The 23,412-nt window shown below is 34.5% G+C and overlaps 3 protein-coding genes across 4 annotated transcripts; 2 read left to right on the forward strand and 1 right to left on the reverse strand.

Moving 5' to 3' along the window:
• The first annotated feature begins 128 nt into the window (after positions 1–128).
• Positions 129–10,341, forward strand: LOC104905384 (protein NRT1/ PTR FAMILY 7.3). The gene is made up of 5 exons (XM_010693914.4): positions 129–621; positions 4,265–4,409; positions 7,817–8,034; positions 8,583–9,148; positions 9,334–10,341. The coding sequence occupies exons 1-5, from the start codon at positions 571–573 to the stop codon at positions 10,196–10,198; spliced, it is 1,845 nt and encodes a 614-aa protein (XP_010692216.2). The 5' UTR covers positions 129–570; the 3' UTR covers positions 10,199–10,341.
• Positions 10,342–11,244: 903 nt separating this feature from the next.
• LOC104905383 (arginase 1, mitochondrial) lies at positions 11,245–17,409 on the reverse strand. Of its 2 annotated transcripts, XM_010693912.4 has the most exons (8): positions 17,243–17,409; positions 16,991–17,019; positions 16,078–16,240; positions 15,727–15,886; positions 15,391–15,524; positions 13,511–13,720; positions 12,557–12,667; positions 11,245–11,797 (listed from the first exon to the last, which is right to left on the reverse strand). In XM_010693912.4, the coding sequence occupies exons 3-8, from the start codon at positions 16,216–16,218 to the stop codon at positions 11,537–11,539; spliced, it is 1,017 nt and encodes a 338-aa protein (XP_010692214.2). In that variant the 5' UTR covers positions 16,219–16,240; positions 16,991–17,019; positions 17,243–17,409; the 3' UTR covers positions 11,245–11,536. The 2 variants fall into 2 exon arrangements, with proteins under 2 accessions (XP_010692214.2, XP_010692213.2); XM_010693911.4 differs by lacking the exon at positions 16,991–17,019 and having other exon boundaries at positions 17,243–17,408.
• A 1,015-nt stretch (positions 17,410–18,424) lies between these two features.
• On the forward strand, positions 18,425–23,325 carry LOC104905382 (uncharacterized). The gene is made up of 7 exons (XM_010693910.4): positions 18,425–18,722; positions 18,855–18,961; positions 19,212–19,344; positions 19,460–19,563; positions 21,704–21,875; positions 21,966–22,106; positions 22,183–23,325. The coding sequence occupies exons 2-7, from the start codon at positions 18,918–18,920 to the stop codon at positions 23,101–23,103; spliced, it is 1,515 nt and encodes a 504-aa protein (XP_010692212.2). The 5' UTR covers positions 18,425–18,722; positions 18,855–18,917; the 3' UTR covers positions 23,104–23,325.
• Positions 23,326–23,412: the final 87 nt, after the last annotated feature.

Consider the following 23,412-nt stretch of genomic DNA (forward strand, 5'->3'; position numbering starts at 1 on the left):
CAATCTTAATCACTAGGCTAAGATCGACATCCTTGGTTACTAGACCAAAACATCATTAATAACTAACACATTGTTAATAAACCACGTTAAACTCTTATGTCGATTTTTTTCAATTCTTTGTTGTTTATTACATCTCTTATATAACATATTTTCTAATTTAAAAAAGTTTGTAGTATATGACTTTATGAGGCTTAAACAAAAATGTCAGTGACTTTATGGTTATAAAAACAAGAGCTCCTCTGCATGGGGCAACAAAACACTTCCTCCTTTGACTCTCTTCCTTCGTTCCTAATCTCTCTCTTTCTCTTTCTCTTTCTCTGGCATGCAGCAATCCATTTGTTTCTTCTTGCCATCTGTTTCATATACCTTTGTCAACTTTTTACTCTCTTACAATCTTCTTTCTCAAACTTTCTAAATTCATGGATTTTTTACACCATTAAAACAAAAACACAATCAAAGAGGAAAATTATAAAACAGAGTTAGTTTTTTCTTCCTTTTTTTTTTGTTTATGTGCTCTATTTTATCACTAAGAAAAAGCTTACAGAAACAAAGAGAGGATTTCTTTCAAACATGGAGACAAAAGCTCTTACTCAATCTTCTTTAGTTTGTAACGGATCCGAGGTAATATTTATTATTATTATTATTATTATTATTATTATTATTATTATTATTATTATTATTATTATTATTATTATTATTTCTTAAAAAAGTCTTTTTTTGCTTTGATTTTTGGGCTAAAATTGCTTGATATATTTGTGTTTATGCATTTAAATTAAGTAAAATGGTAAGGAATTATCAGGTTTAGATGATGATATAAAATTATTGATTATTGAAAGAGAAAAAATAGAAAATTCGAGTATTTTTACAATTTATTATGAAAATTATTTCTTGACAAGGTTGAGTTGTAATAATTAAACATTCGTCGTACATTTGGGTATATCATGAGCATGGTACGAAATTATTTTTTTCTTCACCAACACGAGTAAATCATCTAGAAAAAAATAGTTCGTTTGGAGTTCTCAAAATGAGCAGAAAAATAGTCTCAGTTGATCATATATATATCAATAAAAATATGTTATTTTTAATAATATTATTGGTAGCTCCTTCCCTATTAAAAAAAAAAGGAATATATTTTTAATAGAAGAGACACTAATTATCATACCGAAGTTATACGTAGAGTTTAATGAAAAAGCTATACGTAGAGTAGATTTTAATTCACAAATTTTGTTGGTATAACTGTTACACCGTAAATCATGATATAACAATTCACAACCTACGGTATTTTTTTAAAAAGAACTTAAATAATATGAAATAAATGAAAATATAATATGAGATTCATGTCATTATTTCTACAATTAATGTTATTTTGTTGGAGTATATAATAAATTATTGTGTAAAATGTTATCATCAAAACGACATTCATTTTAATTATATAGCGATAAAGGTCAACCAAGGATGTCTTGGCCTAATGATTAAGATTGAGGTGTTGTAAACTATAGGTCAGATATTTGACTCCCCCGGCCCTCTCATTCTTTGTATTTTGTACTGCCTTCGTAGCTTATATGGATAAAAAATATAGCGATAAAGGTCAAGAGGAAAATTAATTGAAAAAGTCACTAAGAAAGACACTTTTTAATTCTTATATAGAAAATTGTTATATAACCTTTTATAAGGGGTATAAGCTAGAAAAGGAAACATAGAGCATTAATTGTAACAACCGACACATTGTATTGTCAAGAATTATATAGTAATTAATTTTATTTATAAAAAAAATACATTACTTATATCTAGCATTAGGTGTTTTTCTTAATACAACATATACTCAAATTTATTTATTTATTTACTCGTTAGGCTATTTTTCTTTTGTATTCATTAAAAGTTTGCTTAATTAAAATAGACAATTTACATGTACAAAATAGATCGAAGTTATTTTTTTTAAAGGAAAGAAATAATTAGTGATAATCTCAAGACAACGACTTTGATCATCTTAAAGCATTCTTATGGATGATTACGAAAAAACAAATTGAAGTTATGAGAAGAGGAAACTAATTATGGCAATTGATAAAATGATCATTTTCCCTCCAATCTTAGCTCTAATCTAGATAATTCACGTACATGTTCACACTACACATATAATGAGGTCACAAGAATTAGTTAGGAACAACGTGTATATCATGTTAGTCATATAGTCCTATAGCCTCACTTTCTGCTAATTAAGAAGTTCCATTTTATGTTCTTATTATTTATATAAAAAAATCACCATTATATGTACCAAGAATCTAAAATAGTTTTATCTAATATATAATGAGGCAAAAAATATTTGATTTTCGATATTTACTATATAGTAAATAAGAGATTGCTTTATATCTTAAAAGAAGGCATAATTTATACTGATATTGTTTTTCTTTTGTTGACATAAAAAGTACTAAATTATATATATATATATAAAATAATATATATATATATATATATATATATATATATATATATATATATTTTGTATAACATGATAACATCAGACATCCCTAACAATTTGCTTACTTTTTGAATAAAAATACCAATGAAATTCCTGAAATATTTCCCGTGACAAACTTGTGTAAATGATAAAATGAGGTAGACATAATGATTTTTCCTTACCAAAAGAAAGTGAAAATTGTTGGGCAATTTACCTAGGTTTTGGTGGTACCAAAAAAGTTTGGAGAGTGTATGTACTTTTAGCCCTTGTTTGGTTGACATCCAATTGCGTAGGAATTACAAGTTCCTAGAAAGTGCAAGTACAAGTAGATATTTGTTTAACTAGAGCATAGGATATAACAAAGGTTTAAAGAAAGGTATATTAGAGGGAGTGAGTTGCGATCCTCTTCATTTTCCTAGTGAAATCGATGGTCTTTTTGTTAGATCAACAGTTGAGAATGTATGAGAGGGGAAAATAGGAGCTCGTTTTGGGATTATGTGTTTTTTACAAGATTAGGTGTCATCATCTTGAAATCGAAGATGAAGGAAAAGAAAATCGAGAGAATTATAAACAATTCAGATTGAGGGAGAGGTGGTAGCTTAGTGGAGTGCCACTTCGAATTTCATGGCATTGCTCAGGGTTCGAATCCTCATCCTAACAATATGTTGGGCATTTAATTATGGACTGTTTAGCCTTGACCTAACCTCTGAACTGGTGTGCCTTGCTGGCTAGTAGCCTAGTTAGAGTTGGTCTTCAGACCAATTATTTTTCATAATAAAAAAATAAACAATTCAGAAGTTGGGATCTATTAGAAGACTCTTATGAAGGGAATTTCTATTTTATTTCTTTTTCTTTTTGTTGGAGGTGACCCAAAAACGAAGTTGAAAAAGGGGACTTTGGGGATTTGATCTTTATGATTTGGTCTTGGAAAAGTGTGATAGAAGCCGCAAGGAGTGATACTTGGTGATCATTGAAGAAAAAGATTGAAGAGATGTTGTAGTACTACTCAATTATAACAAACCTGGGATTTCAAATCTACCTACCACTTTTCCAATAAAATGTCTTTGAAAAGAGTTGTTTGATGTTCTTTTATGATGAATCTTCTGAATTATAATGTTTGGTTTCTTGGAGTGAAATGAGGCGTGTCATTTATCCTTTGGCCTTGGATAGTAATAGACTAATAGTATTAAAGGGTAATGACTAGCACTCTCCCTCGATAACTCGACTTGAGTTCAAGCTCGGCTTTATTTTTTTTTTTAAAGTGAGTTCGGCTTTAGGTTTGGCTGATTATGTATACTTTGTATAATTTATTTAATAAATGAGGCGAATTCAAACATTTTTTTAATTTTTTAATATCTTATAAATTTCCGGGGTTTTTTAATTAATTAATAATAACTTTTTCTATTTACGTCTTAAAACATGCAATTTTTACCATTAGTAATGAGTATCAAAAGTTGATATTTCGTAAAATACATTTGTGACATATCTATCATTAAATACAGTTAATCAACCTTAATAATTTAGCCATTAAATTTAATACATGATTATACATAGACAATAGTAATACGGTTACTAATACATGATTTGCTAGCCATTAGTTTACTAGGTCCATTTATTTTGCTTTTCTCTCGGTTAGTGGAATTGTATCTTAAGGGTTAAACATAAGCATTACGTACATATTATTTTAAAATAGCCTTAATCTCGAAATTTAAAATATATATAGATTATTCAGTGTTATCAAATGTTTACTATGTCTACTTTAACTTCTTATACACAACCGTTAACAAGTATGTTCTCAATTGATTATAGGGTGGCAATAGCAGTAGTAGTAGCGGTAGCAGTAGTAGTGCAGAAACTTGGATTTCCTACACAAAAGATGGATCACTTGATCGACATGGAAGACCTGCAATTAAAGGAAGAACCGGTGGGTGGAAATCGGGGATGTTACTGCTAGGTAATTGCCTCCTATACTTTGATAATTTGCTCTCCTCTCCTTTTGCTAGTTTATAATGCATTTTAGTGCTAGATGTTACTCCTAGGTAAAAAAAACTTGATATGATATCTTCATCGGACTCAAACTTATTAAAAGGCATTTCGAATAAAGTATATGTTGTCACATGTAACCCCCTATTCACTAGAAACATGTATTGTCAAAGAATCTGTACTACAAAACTTTGTGTAATAAGATTTGAACATGTGATCAATAAATTGTAAACTAGACATCTTAGCATCTTAAGTTTTAACCAACTATTAGATATGCTCATTACTCCACATAAATATATATGACTTGAAACATAAATATATATTACAAACTATGGTGAAATAAATATAAATTTAAATATATTAAAGTATTATTAAAAGTAAAAACTCGAAATGTCGTCCGAGCTACACACTAATTTGATCTCAAAAATTGAAACATTCCTTGTTTTGGAATAGTGATAGTAATTAGTACTACTTTGTGGTCAACTGAAAACACAAAGTAATTAACAATTTCAACCTTTGAAGAAAAAGAAGCCAGTAACAGAACTTCACCTGTTTTGGTCAAAGTATATAGGAAAAATTACTCATATGTATATCCTCTTGCATATTGGTGCCTAATCCTATTTACTTGTTGCCTTTCGCACACAAAATCATGAATTTTATGGACTTAACTTCTCACCGAAAGAAAAAACGAATCCATGATCCAATAAGTACAAGAGACTATCATTAATTTGGTCCACCATAATCAACAACAAAAAGAAAATTTATTCTTTGCAATTCTCTAAGCTTTAGAATCTTTCTTCCACTCTTATATTACTCCCTAAAAAAAAAATATTACTTCTTCGACCGATATTAACAATCATATATAGTATTATGTGCGAAAAAATATCACATTTTTGTCAACATGAAATTAGTAAGGTCTAAGAAAATAATAGAAAAGACCTAACTATATAAAGGGTCTTATTTATAAATAAAAAACAAGTTTTTCTATATATCAGTCGATCCGATCATAAGTTTTTGGTCAAACCTTAATTATTTAGCTTTTCTCTTAGTAGCTTGTTGACGGTTTGATCGATTTGACGATATCATGGGCTGGGTTGGACGTGGCTTTTTGCGGGCTTAGCCCACACGACCACTTTCGACTCATGGGCTGGGCTGGTCCGGTTCATGGGCTGGGTTGGGCCACTTTCATGGACCGGACTGGGCGGTTTTAGTAGCGGGATTTCATTGGTTGGGCTCAAAAAATTTGGCCCACGATCCACCCACCGATTTCACGGTTCGAGCTGGACTGGATAGGGCATTTTACGGGCTTAGCCCACACAGCCCAAGAGGCGGGCTGGGCTGGATTGGCCCGCACCGTTGGCCATCTGTAACCATATACATGGTACAACCGGGTGTATGATTGATGGACTCCTTGTACAATGAATCAAAAAATTACGGATGGAAAGCATATCGATTAAACAATAATTTAAAATATGTGAATCCCAAGACTTATTATTATGTAAATCCTTTATGGCTGGTCTTTCTGGACCCTATGTAACCTTATTTTGATGTCAATAAATCATCATAAGTTCAACATGCGTTAACATGTATCAATAATATGGTGTAATACTTTTGTCCACAATCTTATTATCATGTTGTTTAGTGAATGGGGACATTATCACTTTGTATTCAATTAATTCATAATTGAAATTGATCAACTTTCCTTTGTTGATGGGCTAAATGTTGTACTTTTAATTTTTTAAATATCATGCGAGAGTCCTACCTTTGTCACGAGTAAAGATAGAAGTTGATATAGTTAATAGTATAACACTAAAAGATAAAATTTTGGTCAAGAAAATAATGACAAAGTTATTTTGGGACTTCATAAAGAGGTTTATGCTTGACACATTAATAATTAATTTAAGGTTGGTTTAGAAACATGTCATGTTTAATATGTACTTTAATCTTAAGACATTATAATCACTAAGTCTAAGAACATCATACACTGTATCTTGCAAGAAAATCATCTTGTAAAATCTTTTACTTTGAAATTTGGGGAAATAGCTATAAACACACCCAAATAAATATTATATCTCTCATGGAAATTAGTTTTTTAGTTTGAAATAAAACTTTATCAATATAACCATGCCATTTTCTAATTTCTATACAAATTATTAGAATAGACGGACTAATTTTAACATACAATTAGACGAATCCATAAGTGATTTTTCTAACAAGTCCATTCCATTTCACTCTAACCCAATAGTATCCTAGTCATCCATTCTCTTCTCCTTTTTTTTCTTGATTATCGAACTACAACTAGATAATTTTAAAACAAAAACTCGGTAGTCTTATCAAACGGATTAAACTAATCACTAAATGGATTAAACTAGTCACTGAATGGTTAAAGAATGTTAAAACTGACTAGATTAAATTGATCAAGAAATAGATTAACCTGGACCCTCAATAGATTAAACTAGTTACTACTAGTTGCATATGCACGCGAGATCTTATGTAGTTATATATAAATGGACATGTTTTTTTATCTAAAATTATTTTGATAGTGATGTAAATTATTGAGGTTCTTTTGTGATGTTATTATCTTTTTAAATTAAAGGTGAATGATTTTTAACTGTTCAATACCATCACTGTAAAATTTGGTAGATGATTTAATAATGTTTCTTTTCAGCGACTTTAGTATAGTTTTTTAACAATAGATGTTAATAAACCATATTGTTTGAACTTTGTAATCATGATATGTTGCTAAATTTTTTTGGTTGAAGATTCCAATTGATTTCGTGAATTGATTGTGTCAATCTAGTTTGTCAGGTTATTAATGGTATTGCATATTCCATTTTTGACCTACTCATATGGCAAGTTTCATTGATTCTCATTTTTCAATTTTTTATAAAAAGAAAAACTTAAATTATTAGAGGGTATTTTAGTCACTTCAAAAGAGGACACCACACCTCCTCCCTTGGCTTATATAATAGAGATATTAAAAAAGGTGGCATGTTCTCTTCTTAATATTAGACTTGGATCGTGCCTGTGCCTAATTTTATGTTAAAATTAAGCGGTCTCTTACAAGACCAACTGCATTTCTATTATTATGTTAATAGCAAAATTTATAAACTATAATCATATATCTAAGTAAGATGTACTCCTAGTTAGTAACAACAACATTAACACATGATCATCCAATAAAAATTTCGGTTATATTAAGCTCAAAGTTAACAAGCTATATCAATTATCAAAGTGTTTCTAGTATTGGTGTTAAGTTATTTTGGGATTAGATAAAACCATGTTAATTAAGAAGAAAATTGTAATTCATATATATCTTTCCTTACCAGATACATAGTTTTTTTTGTTCTAACAAAATGAACACTCTTTTAAATGTAGGTAATGAAGTTTTAGCAACACTTGCTTTTGTGGGAGTGGAAGTGAATTTGGTGTTGTTCTCAAAATCAGTATTAAGACAGACGAACGCCGAGGCGGCTAACACCTTCAGCATGTGGATGGGAGCTGTGTATCTTTTCTCCTTGTTAGGAGCCTTTCTGAGTGATTCATATTTGGGCAGATATCTCACTTGCTTAATTTTCCAAGCTGTCCTAACCATTGTGAGTATACTGTCCCACAGTACTCTTTAGTCTTTACTCTTTTCTTACCATGCATGCTTATAAAGCTATCACTATCATTTCATTAATCCACTCTTAGCAAATGCAATACTAATGCAAGCAATTATCAAAAAGTTAGCAATAATATTGTGGAGTTTTGAACCTATATATAATGCTACAATGTGATGCCTATATCAGTCTATGCACATACGCGCATTCACACACGCGATTACATTTTCATGCATGTAGCTAATTGCCTGATGAGTTAACATGAACTAATAGAAATGAAATGAGTGACACACATTATAATACATAAAGCAAGAGAGGAGATCTCAATTAGCATTTTCAATTATGGACCAAGGTGAGTTTAGAGGAATAGTCCAGGAATTCACGTTTTTCATATAAGAAGTGTTATTTATGATATTATTCTTACCTAGAGCAACAATATGCAAAGTATTCTAACAACAAAAGCACAAAGAAAAAAGATGAAACTGAATTGCAAAGTATTCCAATTAATCCTGAAACTAATTTCAGCTTCTTAATCTATGCAGGGTTTGATTGCTAGCTCTTTGACAACCCAACATTTTCTATTAAAACCCGTTGGTTGCGGAACACTAGATCAGCAATGTGATCCTCACTCGAAATTTGAGACTTCCATATTCTTCGTATCAATATACTTAGTAGCCCTAGGTAATGGGGCAGCTGAACCTGCACTAGCTACATTTGGAGCTGATCAATTTGATGAAGAAGATCCTGAAGAAAGCCAATCAAAGACGTCGTTTTTCAGTTACTTCTATGTGGCCTTAAACATGGGTTCCTTAATAGGAGAGACAATATTGGTTTATATTGAGACTATGGGAGCTTGGGTGCTTGGATTTTGGATATCTACTGCTTGTGGAATTGCTGCTTTGATTTTGCTATTTTGTGGGACTATGAGGTATAGGCATTTTAAGCCTAGTGGGAACCCTATATCTAGATTCTTTCAAGTAATTGTGGCTTCGTTTCGGAAAATGAGCCTTGAGGTTCCCCAACATGGTGAAGGGCTTTATGAAAATCAAGGGAAGGATAGCCATGAGATCAATTGTGCTAGAAAATTACTCCACTCAAATGGGTTCAAGTAAGTAACTCGCTTCGACAAAATCATCTGCTCACTCTACGATCGTTCATATATAATAGAGCAAGAAAAGACTATTCAAATACCAATCCCGTCTCCTTTATTATTGATCAATACTTGACTAAGTCTAGTTACCCTCTATTTCTTTTTGGTCTTACACTAACTTGCATACTTTATGTCGTCGGCAGATTTCTCGATAGAGCAGCAATTATCACGTCAGAAGACACGTCTTTCACGCTAGAAAAGACATCTCCAACGAACCCTTGGCGGCTATGCACAGTCACTCAAGTGGAAGAAGTAAAATGCATCTTAAGATTGCTACCAATATGGTTATGTACTATACTATCCTCAGTTGTTTTCATCCAAATGATGTCTCTCTTCATTGAGCAAGGGGCTACAATGAACACTGCTATAGGAGCCTTCCACTTCCCCCCAGCAAGTATGACTGCCTTCGACATAATCAGCACATCCACCTTCATCATCTTCTACGACAAACTCATAGTCCCTCTTTATGTCAAGCTCACAAAGAGGAAGCCAAAGCCTCCAAGCGAGCTACAAAGGATCGGTATAGGACTATCAATTGCAGTGATTGCAATAATAGTAGCAGGGTTATTGGAGCAGCAAAGGAGGAAATATGCTATATTGAGTGGGGAGGATATAAGTCCATTGAGCATCTTTTGGCAAACTCCTCAATACGTTCTTGTAGGAATAGCCGAGGCTTTTGTGTATGTAGCTCAATGGGAGTTTTTCTCCTCTCAAACACCCGATGGTATAAAGAGTATCGGACTTGGATTATCGATGTCTTCTTCAGCTATGGGAAGCTACTTATGCAGTTTTATCTTGTCCGTGGTAATGCATTTCACCTCAAAGAATGGCAAGCCGGGGTGGGTCCCTCCAAACTTGAATGACGGGCACTTGGACCGATTCTTCTTCCTCTCGGCTGCTTTGACTACAGTAAATTTAGGGTTCTATGTTTTTTGTGCTAGAAGGTACAAGTGTATCTCCTTGGAGAAGCGAGAGAGTGATAGAGAAATGAATGACATTGTGCCGTAAGGTGGGAAGTTTTGTAAGCTAAGATCATATGTTCTTGCAACATATACTATGTATACTACATAGAAAACCTCAAACCAACGATTGATGTGTTAAAATCGAGTTAGAAGGAATTCTTGAGAAAGTAACATGTTATACATAAGTCTCTCTTAACTACTTGAACTTTCCCGCTTTAAGAAACCAATGATTGAATGCCTTATATTTTGAAACGGAAGAGTAGGTCATAGGACGCAAATCAGTTAAACAATAGCTAGCATTGAACTCGGAAATATTGAAGGCATGTCATAGAACTCTCTAGGGTTCAAACATATGTGAGGTAAGACTAGCCATCCTCCTTTCTTTCTCATATGGAGCAACTTAACTCTGAGTTTAAACTTCACAATACCCCCGTTATAACAGCTATATAGCTCCTAAAAATAGTTCCTTTTCCGCGTTAGTTCTGGCTCAATTGTTACTCATCAAGGTACATTATTTTGCAAACTTGTCTTGGGATAATGGATGGTAATGAAATTTTAGGAAGAAAATAGGTGTTTTGGAATAAAGTAGCATTACCATGGATGTTGACATGAGAATGCCTTCAGAAATTTACATTAGAAACCATTACCATTACTACCATTTAGTACCACTAACCAAACAGGTCGTTAAGGTTATCGATAATATTTTCATAGATTGAGTTTTACAATCTTTGGTTTAAGTAGGTAACCTTCATATATCTAATTTAGAGACTATGAAGTATAAGTCCCTTCATTTGTAATCTCTTGTTTAACTTAACACTAGCACTGAGATGTAGGCAAGTTAACCTTAACCTTTATGATTAAATAGAAACTCTTCTATCCTCGCCTAATACAATTGCAGAAACACTATTTGTTGGAACTTTTAACCTTGATCTTTCTGAGTTCTCACTCTATTCTAGCTCTGCTGCTTCTTCTTTCTTTATATTCTTTCTTTTTTTGTCTTTTTCTTTAGATATTGGCAAAAGCAGTTAATCCAAGACTCAAGTTTTGTTTAGAGAAATCAAAATTTCCCAAAGACTACTATGCTCTGTAGAGTTCAACAATATAAGAAAACTTCACTGGAAACATATCAGCTATAAAGGAGCATCGATTGCGAACATTTTAGTTGAGAACCAGAAGCAATGCAGCTATTATAAGACTTTCATGGCTATCCCAGAAATCATGCTTTCGCTATCTCAACAAGGCTTGGCAAGAAAGCCAAAGTTTGACATCCATTATACAACATTGAGATTGGAGACAACCCAATTTGATATAACTAGATCTAGTAGTAAGATGTAAGAATGATTAATCAGATTATGAGAGTTTTATATGTGAGAAGTTTTTGCCTCTATTTGGATATTTTTGCTGTAAGTTCTCTTACCAGCTTGGCTGCAACCATTGCTGTCATACCATCAACAGTATCGCGCTGTGGATTGAATTCAACCACGTCTGCAGCCACGATATCAGCTTGAAGATTATGCAGAATATTGAGAACGTCACGGAAAGACAGACCTCCCGGCTCAATGTGAGATACACCAGGTGCAAATGCAGGATCAAGACAGTCCACGTCGATTGATATATAGACACCCTTCACTCCCTCACCCAGTTTCTGATACAATGCATAAGAAGAAAAGAGTCACAATAATGTTCAAAGGTTTTACTTCAGGCTTCATGCATAAAGGTATAGACAAGCAAAAAACAAAAATGATTTTTCAGCAAGTATTTATTGAATACCCAGATGAAATTTCACCAGATGTACAGAAGGCCAAAGTTGAAAGATTTATTACAAAGGGGAAACAACAAGAAACTTAAAACTACTTGTACCCACAAAATCAATAGATATGACTGCACACAGACCCAAAAGGATGAGGGTCTCATAATTTGAAAACGTACACTTTATTGCAAAAATAAATGTTACATGAACAATTATATGCACAAAATTTAAGGTTGTAGTTGGCCTATATAGGAGGGAGTTCTCTTAAACCTTTGAGGTCTGATGTTTTCCTACATTAATTATGGTATATAATCTCATCTTTTTCGGGCATATAGTATAAAACTAGCATAAAGCCACCAAAATGTTTGAGAAGGACCTCCATCTAGACAATGTGCATTGTTATACGGCCTATAACATAATTTCATGAAAAATAACTTTAGTATACAAATGAGTGTTGTTTCATGCCAAAAAGATTATTCAGGAAGCAAAAGGAATCCAAGTAGTGATAATCGGATTGAACCCAGAATGTCAAACAACTACATTAGCACGTAAAACATGTATTACTGCATATTCACATGCAAACACAAATATAAACAGCATAACAATTAACAAGTGGGTAAATACTGAACATAGATGACAGATAAAAAGAAATACCAAATTTTCCAAGTACTGGCGGTCTCTAGAAAATGCTCGCATTTCATATTGCTCCACGCCAAATTTCTTTCCTTGCTCCCTTCCTTCACTTGTTATCGACCTTATACCGACCTGAACAGTTCAAACAGCAATAAGACAGTTTCAGGCTTCATTATCATGCCAAAAGTAAGGCAAATCATGTAATACATTATACTACTAAGAAGAGTGTTAACACACTACCTATGTTCTTTTTGTTCTTCCTAGCAACTCTTTCACAATTTTCAATGCAAACCTTATCATTAATGTCCTCAATTACATATTCATAAAAAAAATGAAAAGTTGATATTTTGGAAACACGCATTAGAAAATTTGTAACAAGATCTTCACATGATAACGTTTTTCTGATAGCAATTCCTGGTCATAATTTGTTTCTATAATCGAAATATTTCATTCAAGAAGAATAAATAGGAATAAAGGGAGTATACGCTTAGTAGAAACAGTATATATTGTCTTCATTTACGAAAAACAAGGTAAGACTACAATGTATACTTATCCCAGCAGTAGGCAAAGGGCAGATGTTGATGGTTTTCTTTTGAGATCTACTGAAGTTCTACACAGCAAAAGCACTCTTGATCCCCGCCCGGTAACCGCAAATATAGCAAGGATAATGACTAAAGGGTCAGACATCAGAACCAAAAACTCATGGCTTAGATATTTAATTACTTGTTGCAAGAATCGAGCAATCTATAATATTTATTTGTCTACCTATACAATCAATGGCCTAACATACTAGATGAAAATAGTAAAAGTAATCAATCTTTTGTTTTTATGGGATAGACCAACTGATGAGAATGTAATTGGTTACCTAAGGATGACAAATCCATTTTACATACATGACACCCAGCACAGTAAAATCTATCTGTTCTTTTAAAGAGTACATTTGGAAGAAAAGGAAGAACAATAGAACTCTCTTACCTGCAACAACCTCCGTGCATAGCCACCCTCCATTATACGAGCAAAAGAAGATGCATGAGAATACTTGTTCCCTTCAAATAAATGATAGATATCTGGATGGGCATCAAGATGTAAAATATCTATAGGTCCTCCGAGCTTTTCAGACACAGCTCTGACAACCGGGAAAGATATTGAATGGTCACCACCCAGAACTAATGGACGCAAAGGTTCCTGCCAAAACAGTAGTCAGAACTCGGAACAAGTAATTTTTATCTATAAAACTGAGACCCATTTCTTCATCTCTAGAAATTAAAGGACACCAAGTGCTAACTATATGATGATGACATAGAACTTCAGTGACATTTCAGTTACACAAGATCATGGTTGATGAAGCAACAAAAACCCGAAAATGCTGAATGAGCATAACGTACTACTGTGAAGAACAGATATTGCCTCTGGCTTTGGGAAACAAGTGATTGTAGAACCAAGAACACCAGATTGAAGTAGGAGAGGAAGAAAGAAGGGATTCCAATATGAATCCACCTAATAGAAGTAGCACACATGCACTCCCATGCGGGCATGCCAGATGCTGTCTTTCAGAAGACACCTCGACAAAAAGATTGCCAAAGGAGGATAAAGCAAGAAATCAGGTGGAAATGCAAAGAAATAGATTTCATATTGTAGATGAGGCCGAAAAGCTCCTCATCATATATTCATATGCCTAGTCACAAACTCAAATGACCACTAAATATTATCAATCTCGAAAGGAACGTTAATACCAAAGAGCACCGAGTTCCAATATCTACACTAAATCTGGATAAAAATATTTAAGGGAAAGGGGAGGGAGGGAGAAAAGAAGAACTGAAGGGCTTTCATCTTCAGAAGCAGAAAGTTCATTAAACAGGGAAGGCAAATGAATCCCCATAGTCCCTTTCCTAAACCTACCATCCAAACAAGGATCAACTAAACCCTGTAATTAAGAAAATGATCCCACATTCCTTTTCTCCCCTTCCTAAACGACTAAACCAACCATCCAAACAAGAGAGAATCAAACCCTTTAGGTCCTTCTTCTCCTTCTCTTTCTCTTTTATCTATGTGGCTCATGCAGACGAATGGTAAAGGTGCAGGCCATTGAAGCATGTGAAGTGACTTCAAAACTTAAGAAAGAAAAGAATAAGGAACCAGCAAAAAATAAGAATCACAAACACGACCCGGCAAATAAGCACGTTGATTACGAACATTTCTTCGTGTATTGTCTTATTTTTTTTATCTGGAGACAAGATAATGAAAGTCTTTGCAAGATTGTTGGATGTGAGACCTAGCATGGAGGAATGCATGAGATCAGTTTGTGGATGAGCTTTGAGCAGAAGTGAAGGGTAAAAGGCATATGACACTGTCCATAAACAGCATCCAGTGTGTTGCAAGTGTCCAGAAAAATGTTTTTTTTTTTTCCTTATTCATTTTTTTGTTACATTATCTACAACAGAAGAAAAAACTTAGCAGCACATTTGGAAGGTCAGAGGAGGAGCAAGACTGCAAGCAGTGAAAAGAAGAAGAGCAACTTATGAAGAAGCTCAGTCGCTGGAGAAACCTAAGTGTTCTTTGGCTTGTGTCCAGCTTTTGTCCTAGAATTTGGTTGTCTTGACTTTGCTTTGATGATTTTATACTATTTTGGTTGTCATCAGATTAAACCCAACACTGCAAGCATGCATAATTTAGTACTGATTAATTTTTTTTTTAACTAACCTCCCCCCCTCCCCTCCCCAGCCTGAAAATGGGTGATCATGCTGGTGAGATATCTGGAAGTGAAAGTTGCAAAAGATTAAACCACTACATAGCATAAAGTCTTGAGAACAATTTAAATTGCTTGTAAGCTGGGAAGATCGCAAAAGATGGCATACTTCTTCCATGACTAGCTTGACTGACTCACTGATGATGTTCATCAATCTATCATCATCCACTCCACAATCTCTGATCTCTTGAACAGGAACATCACCAACATCTGTCAGGACTCGAGGATCATTAAGTTCTTTGCCTGCAGCAGATCAGAATTTTAATGGCAGCCAAGTAGCAAATCAATATATAAGTGCAATAGATATCAAAATTTCAATCATTCTGATCAGATATCAAAATAAAACTGTCATAAGTAATTACTTATTTGATTATACACACATAGTGCCGAATGGTTTTCACCTACATGGCATTTACCAACAATTAAACATCAATGATGAAAATACCTTCTTCAGTCGTCGCATTTGTGCTTCCACACCAGATTGCCTCCCTAATACGTGGAGGTGCAAAAGCAGGCCCCTGAAGAAATGAAGAATTATGGCCTAGAGGCACGCCAAGGAGTGAAGTTGATGCTTTGGCACCTCCTAAGGCCCGCACAAACTCCGCCTAGAACAACAACTAAATTTTAACAAGTTCACACAACAACAAATGTAAAGCTGAAATTGTTAACGAAAGTCAAGTGTATAAACAAAGTCTTAAAAATGTGAGATTTGGTCAATAGAATCTAGCAGATGAAAAGGCACAGTTATAAGGACCAAGGAAAGTATAAGGAATCCTAGTATAGAAAGGTGAACTACCTTGAGCTTCGCCCTCTCACGAATGAGAGTGAGGGAGGCATCTATAACTCTATTTTGGCCTTTTTCGATCAAATCATTGGGAACATTTGCAGCATTCAGTTTCTGCATGAAATGAATTCCCCTCCTCGCAACCTGCTGCATGACTACGCAAGGAGCTCAGCACCTGTTAGGAGAGGGGAACTTTTTAAAATAAATAATAATAAACTGCAATTTTTTTTCTTTGCAACACAGTGCTAGAGCCAATCTCTAATCCATTTACTGCATAAGTGCAAATATAACAAAACCATCAGATAATTAACTATGCTACTCACTAATAAAACTTGATCGAGAAGACCGTCAATAAGCAACAGTTCTTCTCCCCTTTCTTTACCCCTATGTCATTGTGTTACTACTTACTAGCATGCCATATAGCAAACGGTATTAGTCTTTATTGATCAATTTGAATCACTGCTATTGTGCTTGATCAATCACCGCGATGGACCATATTAATAATCAACCAATAATACATTTATGTGATATAGAATCATTTGATTAACGAAACTTATACCCCTTGTACACATTTTTGGAAGCAAATTCTTACTAACAAAACAAAAAAACAAACATAAAAAGCACTTATAGATTTTGGATTCTAGCTAGGAAGGCGATAAGAAGGAAACCTCATGTCATCACTCCTCATCACCCACCTTTCCTGCATCTGAAAGTTATTGTTTTTATTGCAGAATCACCTAATATTGATCTTACATTCACATTAATCGAATAACTATTTCATCATAACCCGAAATTCGACATACCAATGAACACAAATTCCAATCTATAAGATTGAAGGTTACAAAAATACAAAATCCAAAACACTGAACTCCAGTATAACAAACCCACAAAAATTAATCAAGATTAGTTCACAAAAATCACATACACTGAATTGTGAACTCCAATACTGAAAGTCTGAAACCCACAAAAAATCAAGATTAATCCCAGAACCATAGATACTTAAATTAAAAAAAAAACAATACATAATACACCATAGAAAAATCAAACATAAACATAAACTGCATATAAATGAGTAGAATCTCATAAATGAACCACCTTTTTTTTCATGTATCTTTCAAACATCATAAAGAAAACGTGTAATTCAATAAAAAGAGAAAGAAGGGTATATGAATTCTACCTGCTTACGTTGATAGAATCAGATATGGAGGAAAGATAAGAAGCTATAAGACGAAGAGATGATGAAGAATAAGATGTTGGTAGTGCAGTTTAGATGGGCAACAGAGGTGGAGCTGACGAATAAAAATATGTGCTTTTAAGTTTTTAAATTGGTGCCTCTGCTTATAACTGGTCTGGTAGTACAACATTGTCCAATTGCATATATTATTGTCCCGATGAATGATATGATGTGGAATCGTGCCTGTGGATCATCACAAAAGAGAAAGTGTTGGCGACTCATTGTTCGAGTTTATTTTGAATTTTAGGAGAAGTATATTAATAATTTTATGAATTAGAACTTGGAAGTATCAAAGTTTTAAAAAAAAAATTAGTATAAAAGTGCAGTCAAATTGATATCAAAGTTACATTTTGATTACTTTAATATTATGGTATCACACTGACTAAAACTTTTACTTTGATATTCAAACCTAAAAAATTACTATGGTATCCTTTTGGAGTCCATTTTCGACTCCAACAATGATATGTCTATCCAAGTTCATCACAATTTCTAAATTATTTTAACTCCAGCAGAATTTAGGTCCAATAAAACTACAGCAAAAATCTAGTTGGAAAAGTCATACAGGACATCCCAAACACATAGCATATAAGTAATAGTTGATCTAACTGATCAAATTAATAAGTAGCCATGAACTGGTAGACGATAGGCATTGTACGCTAAAATCAGAGGAAAAATACAAAGGTTACTTGCAGTTCAAATTAATACTAGTGCCTCCTGAAAATTATAAATACCAAAAAGGACAGTTAAGCATGTCATGCTGCAATATCTAACAATCACATAGGCTAAAGAAAAGGAAATTTGGAGTAGACTAGAAAAACATGACAAAATTGATTGTATGACTATGGATATTTTTGTTGGGAGACTTATGTATTGAACCATTTTTATGATTTTTTTTTGCACTATTTTGTGTTTGTTGTACATCCGTAATTTCGTACCCCCAGATTCGTATTCCTGGGTTCGTTACTGCTTCCCCTAATTGGTTGTTGCTAATATATATTAGCCAGATTCTTTCTTAAAACCAACTCTTAAGTAATGAGGCTCACCAATTCCACTTAGTAAAATATCATCAATTACTTATCCTTTTTTACATTAACAACTCTTCAAAAACAAAAACTACGCCACAATTTGTGACATCGCCCAAGCTGCCCACTAGTTCTCATCGACCTTTACACAGGCAGCTTCGCGGGTGCTACGACTACCTTGTTTTCTGTCGATATTGTCGGACCACCTGAAGTTAGAGTCTTAGCGTCATACCATAACATCTTACAGACAAATTAGATAGGATCCTTCGACCCTAAGCAACTTAACTACTCCACTCACAAAATCAAAATAAGACTCTTAACTCTCAACCCTTTCCTCATTCGAATTTTACACGGTGTCTCAATCTTTCCTCGTCAATTTCCAGCGAAGGCAACAACAGTTAGTCAGTTTTCTCTCTCCTCCCTTCATTTTTTTTCTTTACTTTCTGGGTTTTATTTACATAGATGATTGAATTGGGCACGAATGTTTTTATTTCGAAATGGGACATGATGTTTTTTTTTTTCTTGATGTGTAGGTCTGATTCTCCTATTGCAATTAGATTATTGGGTTGAACTCAAATTTTTGTGTGATCACTTTGATGATGGATTCTTTCTTCAGCAAGGGCTTCAAGGGTTCTAAATGGTAATTCTTTTGATCATGGATGTTGATCTTTTACCCAAAAGACAAGATTTTTGAGTTCTTTTATAGTTTAATTTATAGTAATTGAAGCTGATTTTGAGTTGGGGAAGTTAAGAAGGAAAAGAAATGATCTGGGTTTTCTGCTTTTTCACTTTTCATTTCCAGAATTTTGGATCTTTGTTTTGGTGTTTTAAGCCTTTGAGGGGTGGATTTTTTTTTTTTTTTTTACAATATGGCTGTAATTTTGTTGCAGTAAAACATTACTGAAACTTAGCATTCCAAGGATTAAGTTGCTGAGGAATAGGAGGGAACTTCAGATTAAGCAAATGCGCAAGGATATTGCTAAGCTTCTTGAGACTGGTCAAGAAGCTACTGCTCGGATTCGGGTTAGTCTTGTTGGGTTGCATTTCTGGGTTGCATTTCTGATTTACATTATTGTGTAGTTGGATTATGCTATGTAAAAGCTGAATGATTGTTTTGGTGTTTGATCATGAAATTCAGGTGGAGCACATAGTAAGAGAAGAGAACATGATGGCTGCACAAGAGATCATCGAATTGTTCTGTGAGCTTATTACGGTCCGTCTTCCCATTATCGAGTCTCAGAGGTTTCTTCTTCTACTCCTTAAAACTGATCGTTAAGGAAAATGAGAAATGTTGTTGCTCTGCTCTTCATGAACTGTATTTTATTATGACTAATGTGATTAATTTCAGTTAAGATATATCCTAGTCATAAACTCTTTATTTGTTTGTCTTGGAGCGTTTGACACTTGTGGTCATTGCTGAAGGGTGTGATCTGTTTTCCTTAGCCTTAGACGTTCATCGTATGTTTGAGTCGGTTGTGCATTCAAACATTACGGATTATGAAGTTATCTACTGATAGTCATTTCTGAAAGAGGCCCCCATTCCAGTATTGGTAGGTTTATGTCATCTTTATATTAGCAGAAATGACCAAGGAAGAATAGTAAAGCTATTGCCAAAGCCCTTCTTTGCTGGATTCCTTTTTCTCTATGCTGTGGTTTAGTGCATAAAAGGAGAAAATTGTTTAATGAAGCATATGTTGAGAGGGACGTGGTTGAAGTCAAGTTTTGATCACTGTTTGGCAGATTGAGACTCTGGCTATTCTCCAACATTTAAACATATGTAAGACCATCATTTTTTTAAGGTAAGGGAAAGATTTATTAGATGACAGAAAGGGTAAGAAGGCCGCAGTAAAAGGAAACCAAAGAACACCAATTGGCACCTGATGAGGAATGAGGATGCTGATTTTCGGACCACGAGTCTCAAATTTAATTCATAATCATTTTTTTTTCGAGCGGTTTCAGTGCGCTTTTTCTTAACTTAGTTCTTTCTTTGTTCAATCTGAGTAACTTCAATACTGAATTCATAGAGTCATCGCATGAATCATTGTCATTCCTGCCTTTGAGGGATAAACTTCCAAATGGCTCACTAGGGTCTATCCAACTCTCATCGTGCATTGCACCATTCACATCATAGTTTTCTAAAGGAGTATCTTGATCAACCCTTGTCCCTTCATTATATCACACATGTTGCTTAGGGCATTAGGTCTTGATGAGTTGATGTCACCTTCATTTTCATCTGATGCATTGTAGGGATTATTTAAGGTTTCAACTCAATTTTGGCTTCTGCGCACTCGGATTGTAATTTAGCTCTTGGAAGATCGGTGCATATTTGATAAGTGTTGATGCTTGCTTCTTCCCTAAAATTAACTTTACATAACTTTAAGAACCTTAGACTTTGTTCTCCCTATAGTAGTTGCAAGGGGTTGTCGGTGAGAAAAGCGGCTGATGGTTTATGAATGGCATTTTATCCGAGATGATATGAGAAGTTGCTCTTGGAGTCTCTAATTGACTGTTTCCTTTGTTGTATACTTGAGTGTTGCCATCGTCGTTCATTAGACAGGATGGAGTTACGAGTAACCGCGGACAAAGAATACGGTGAAGGAAACCAAAACATAGAGGTAACCAAAACATAGAGTGAGACAGAAAAGGTGAAGAAATCTGTAGCGTAATCATCGAAAAGATGCTTCCAACAAGATAATAGTCACGCAAGGCCTAAATTTGTATCTCAGTTAAATGATGTCCTCCCCACAATCGTATAAGGCTTCTATTTCCACTCTAATATATTTCTTTCCTGTTTGAAACTTTTTATCCTTCTCTAGTCTTACCCACCTAAAACAAAGTTATAAATATGGATTTTGGATCATAGTTCAATAGTGCCACAGACTTTGATGCGCATTGTTTATTTGTTGCCTTTTAGTTTCTGCTTAATTTCCATTAAAGCTTTCTAGAACTTCTACGGGCTTCCCTAGACAACCTTTCTTATAGTCTAGATTGATTGTGGAAAGGTTCTGAACACCTAGACCTCCACACACACACACACACACACACACACACACACACACACACACACACACACACACACCTTTGAGTCTTATCATTGTTGTAGATGTTGAAATGGTTTTCTGGAATCTGCACTTACAAAGAACCCTGTTGATTTGGCCTCATTCATTTGCCTATGGTATGACATCTCTCCTCAAAGAGTTTGCAAATGTAGCAATTGATGGCAAAAAAAAAACAATCCATTTTTACCTTATATGCTCCAATTGAATTGAAACGTGAGATTAAAATTTTGTCAGTATCATGTTCACGAGCCTTGCTTCTGTCTGCCGGCTTAAAATTTTGAAGTTTGGTTCTGGATGTTGATGTCTATTGACATTTTGTTTAGGGAATGTCCACTAGACTTGAAAGAGGCCATATCTAGTATTTGTTTTGCCGCACCGAGATGTGCAGACTTGCCTGAGTTGCTGCAAGTTCAGTTGTCATTTGTTTCCAAATATGGGAAAGAATTCGTAGCTGCTGCTACAGAGCTCATGCCAGATTGCGGTGTTAATCGACAGGTTTTATTTCTTCTTCCCAAGTAATTTATGGATGGTGACTCATCATCATGATGTTCTTGTATCTTAATAGCTGCTTTACTGGCAATGCAGCTGGTAGAATTGTTGTCTGTCCGTGCTCCTTCCCCTGAAAAGAAATTGAAGTTGTTGAAGGAAATTGCCGAAGAACATGAATTAGAATGGGATCCGTCTCCTTCTGAATCTGAACTTTTTAAGTCCCATGATGATTTACTGGTGAGTAATGCTACCTTGCAGCATTTTGAGATATTCTCCCCTGTTTTTTATTTATGTGTGCTTATTTCCTCCACAGAATGGACCAAAGCAATATGTCAGTGGCTCCAAAGTTCCACTTCCTAAAGAAAAGCATGACGAAGTTTTGCAATCTACTTCAGTTCAAGGTGCTAATGAGCATTCTGATTCTGATGAAAGCTTTGACCAATTAGAATTTCCTGAAGTTCCCAAAGCACCGTTGAGGCCAAGTACCGGTTCAGATGTCAATCCACCACCACAGACAAGTGATAGACATACTTTCCAATTCCCAGAGTCTAACATTGGGCCCGAGGACAAATCATTGTCTGCCAAGCATGAATCACCCGAGTCTTCAGCCACTCCTGGGGAGATTAAACAGTTTCTGCCGTTCATTGCGCCACCATCCTCTTTGTCATCAGCTTCACTTCCTGTTAAAGAAAGCAGTCAATCTCCATCTCCTTCAAAGAATAAAAGTGATCCAAATTTGGATTGGCATGACGTACTGGCGGCTGCAAAGGCTGCTGCTGATTCTGCTGAACGTGCTGCAGCTGCTGCTCGCTCAGCAGCTAGTCTTGCAGAAGTCAGAATTTCTGAACTTTGCAAGAGTAAGAGTGGTATTCAGTCCCTTGATAGTGATGTTGAGAACCCATTTCATGCTAATAAGGATAATCTCTCAGAAGCTAAAAAATTACAACTGGATGACAGAAATACCTCAGGTGATAACGATCTTTCGAATCCCTGGACCCCAGCTGAGCACTTTCAAAATGACCAGAAGTTAAATGGTTCTAATCATGCTAGTAATGATGAAACTAAACCGGAGTCTGAATTTTTCTCTCCTGCAGAGGATACTTTAAAACAAGAGTTCTCATACCATCAGCCTCAGAGGATACCATCAATGGACGATGATTCAGAATTCTCATATCCTAACCTGTTTTCTCCACATAGTTCTGCAGACAATTCGCAACCAAAGCATGGCTCTTAAATAAACGTGAACAAAAATTTCAGTCGTTACTACCTTCGAGGCATCTGCCTTTCAGTCTTGTTACTACCTGTGGCATCTTATACCTGTTTGTATTTGTTTATTTTTGTTTCTTTCTCTACTTCCCTTCATGTTTATCTTCATGATAATTTGTAAAGTAATATGTGCTATGCGCAAGTGATGACTAATGGGCTTCATTAATGCTATAAAATACTGTTGCTTCTACTATAGTGCGTAGGATGACAAATTTTTGTTACAGTTTTAGAATAATGTACACATGTATGCTATTGATTTTGGTGTTTAGGTCCGATA

Source organism: Beta vulgaris, chromosome 1, assembly GCF_026745355.1.
Source record: "Beta vulgaris subsp. vulgaris cultivar EL10 chromosome 1, EL10.2, whole genome shotgun sequence".
Classification (NCBI taxonomy): Eukaryota; Viridiplantae; Streptophyta; class Magnoliopsida; order Caryophyllales; family Amaranthaceae; genus Beta; species Beta vulgaris.

Excerpts from the sequence above, each read along its gene's own strand:
- LOC104905382 (XM_010693910.4), top strand. The coding sequence starts at position 18,918 with ATGATGGATTCTTTCTTCAGCAAGGGCTTCAAGGGTTCTAAATG. Across the intron at positions 19,564-21,703 it reads CCCATTATCGAGTCTCAGAG|GGAATGTCCACTAGACTTGA; the intron begins GTTTCTTCTTCT and ends CATTTTGTTTAG. Across the intron at positions 21,876-21,965 it reads ATTGCGGTGTTAATCGACAG|CTGGTAGAATTGTTGTCTGT; the intron begins GTTTTATTTCTT and ends CTGGCAATGCAG.
- LOC104905384 (XM_010693914.4), top strand. The coding sequence starts at position 571 with ATGGAGACAAAAGCTCTTACTCAATCTTCTTTAGTTTGTAACGGATCC. Across the intron at positions 622-4,264 it reads TAGTTTGTAACGGATCCGAG|GGTGGCAATAGCAGTAGTAG; the intron begins GTAATATTTATT and ends AATTGATTATAG. Across the intron at positions 9,149-9,333 it reads CTCCACTCAAATGGGTTCAA|ATTTCTCGATAGAGCAGCAA; the intron begins GTAAGTAACTCG and ends TGTCGTCGGCAG.
- LOC104905383 (XM_010693912.4), bottom strand. The coding sequence starts at position 16,218 with ATGCAGCAGGTTGCGAGGAGGGGAATTCATTTCATGCAGAAACTGAAT. Across the intron at positions 15,525-15,726 it reads AAATGCGACGACTGAAGAAG|GCAAAGAACTTAATGATCCT; the intron begins GTATTTTCATCA and ends GATCTGCTGCAG. Across the intron at positions 12,668-13,510 it reads ATGCACGGAGGTTGTTGCAG|GTCGGTATAAGGTCGATAAC; the intron begins GTAAGAGAGTTC and ends TGAACTGTTCAG.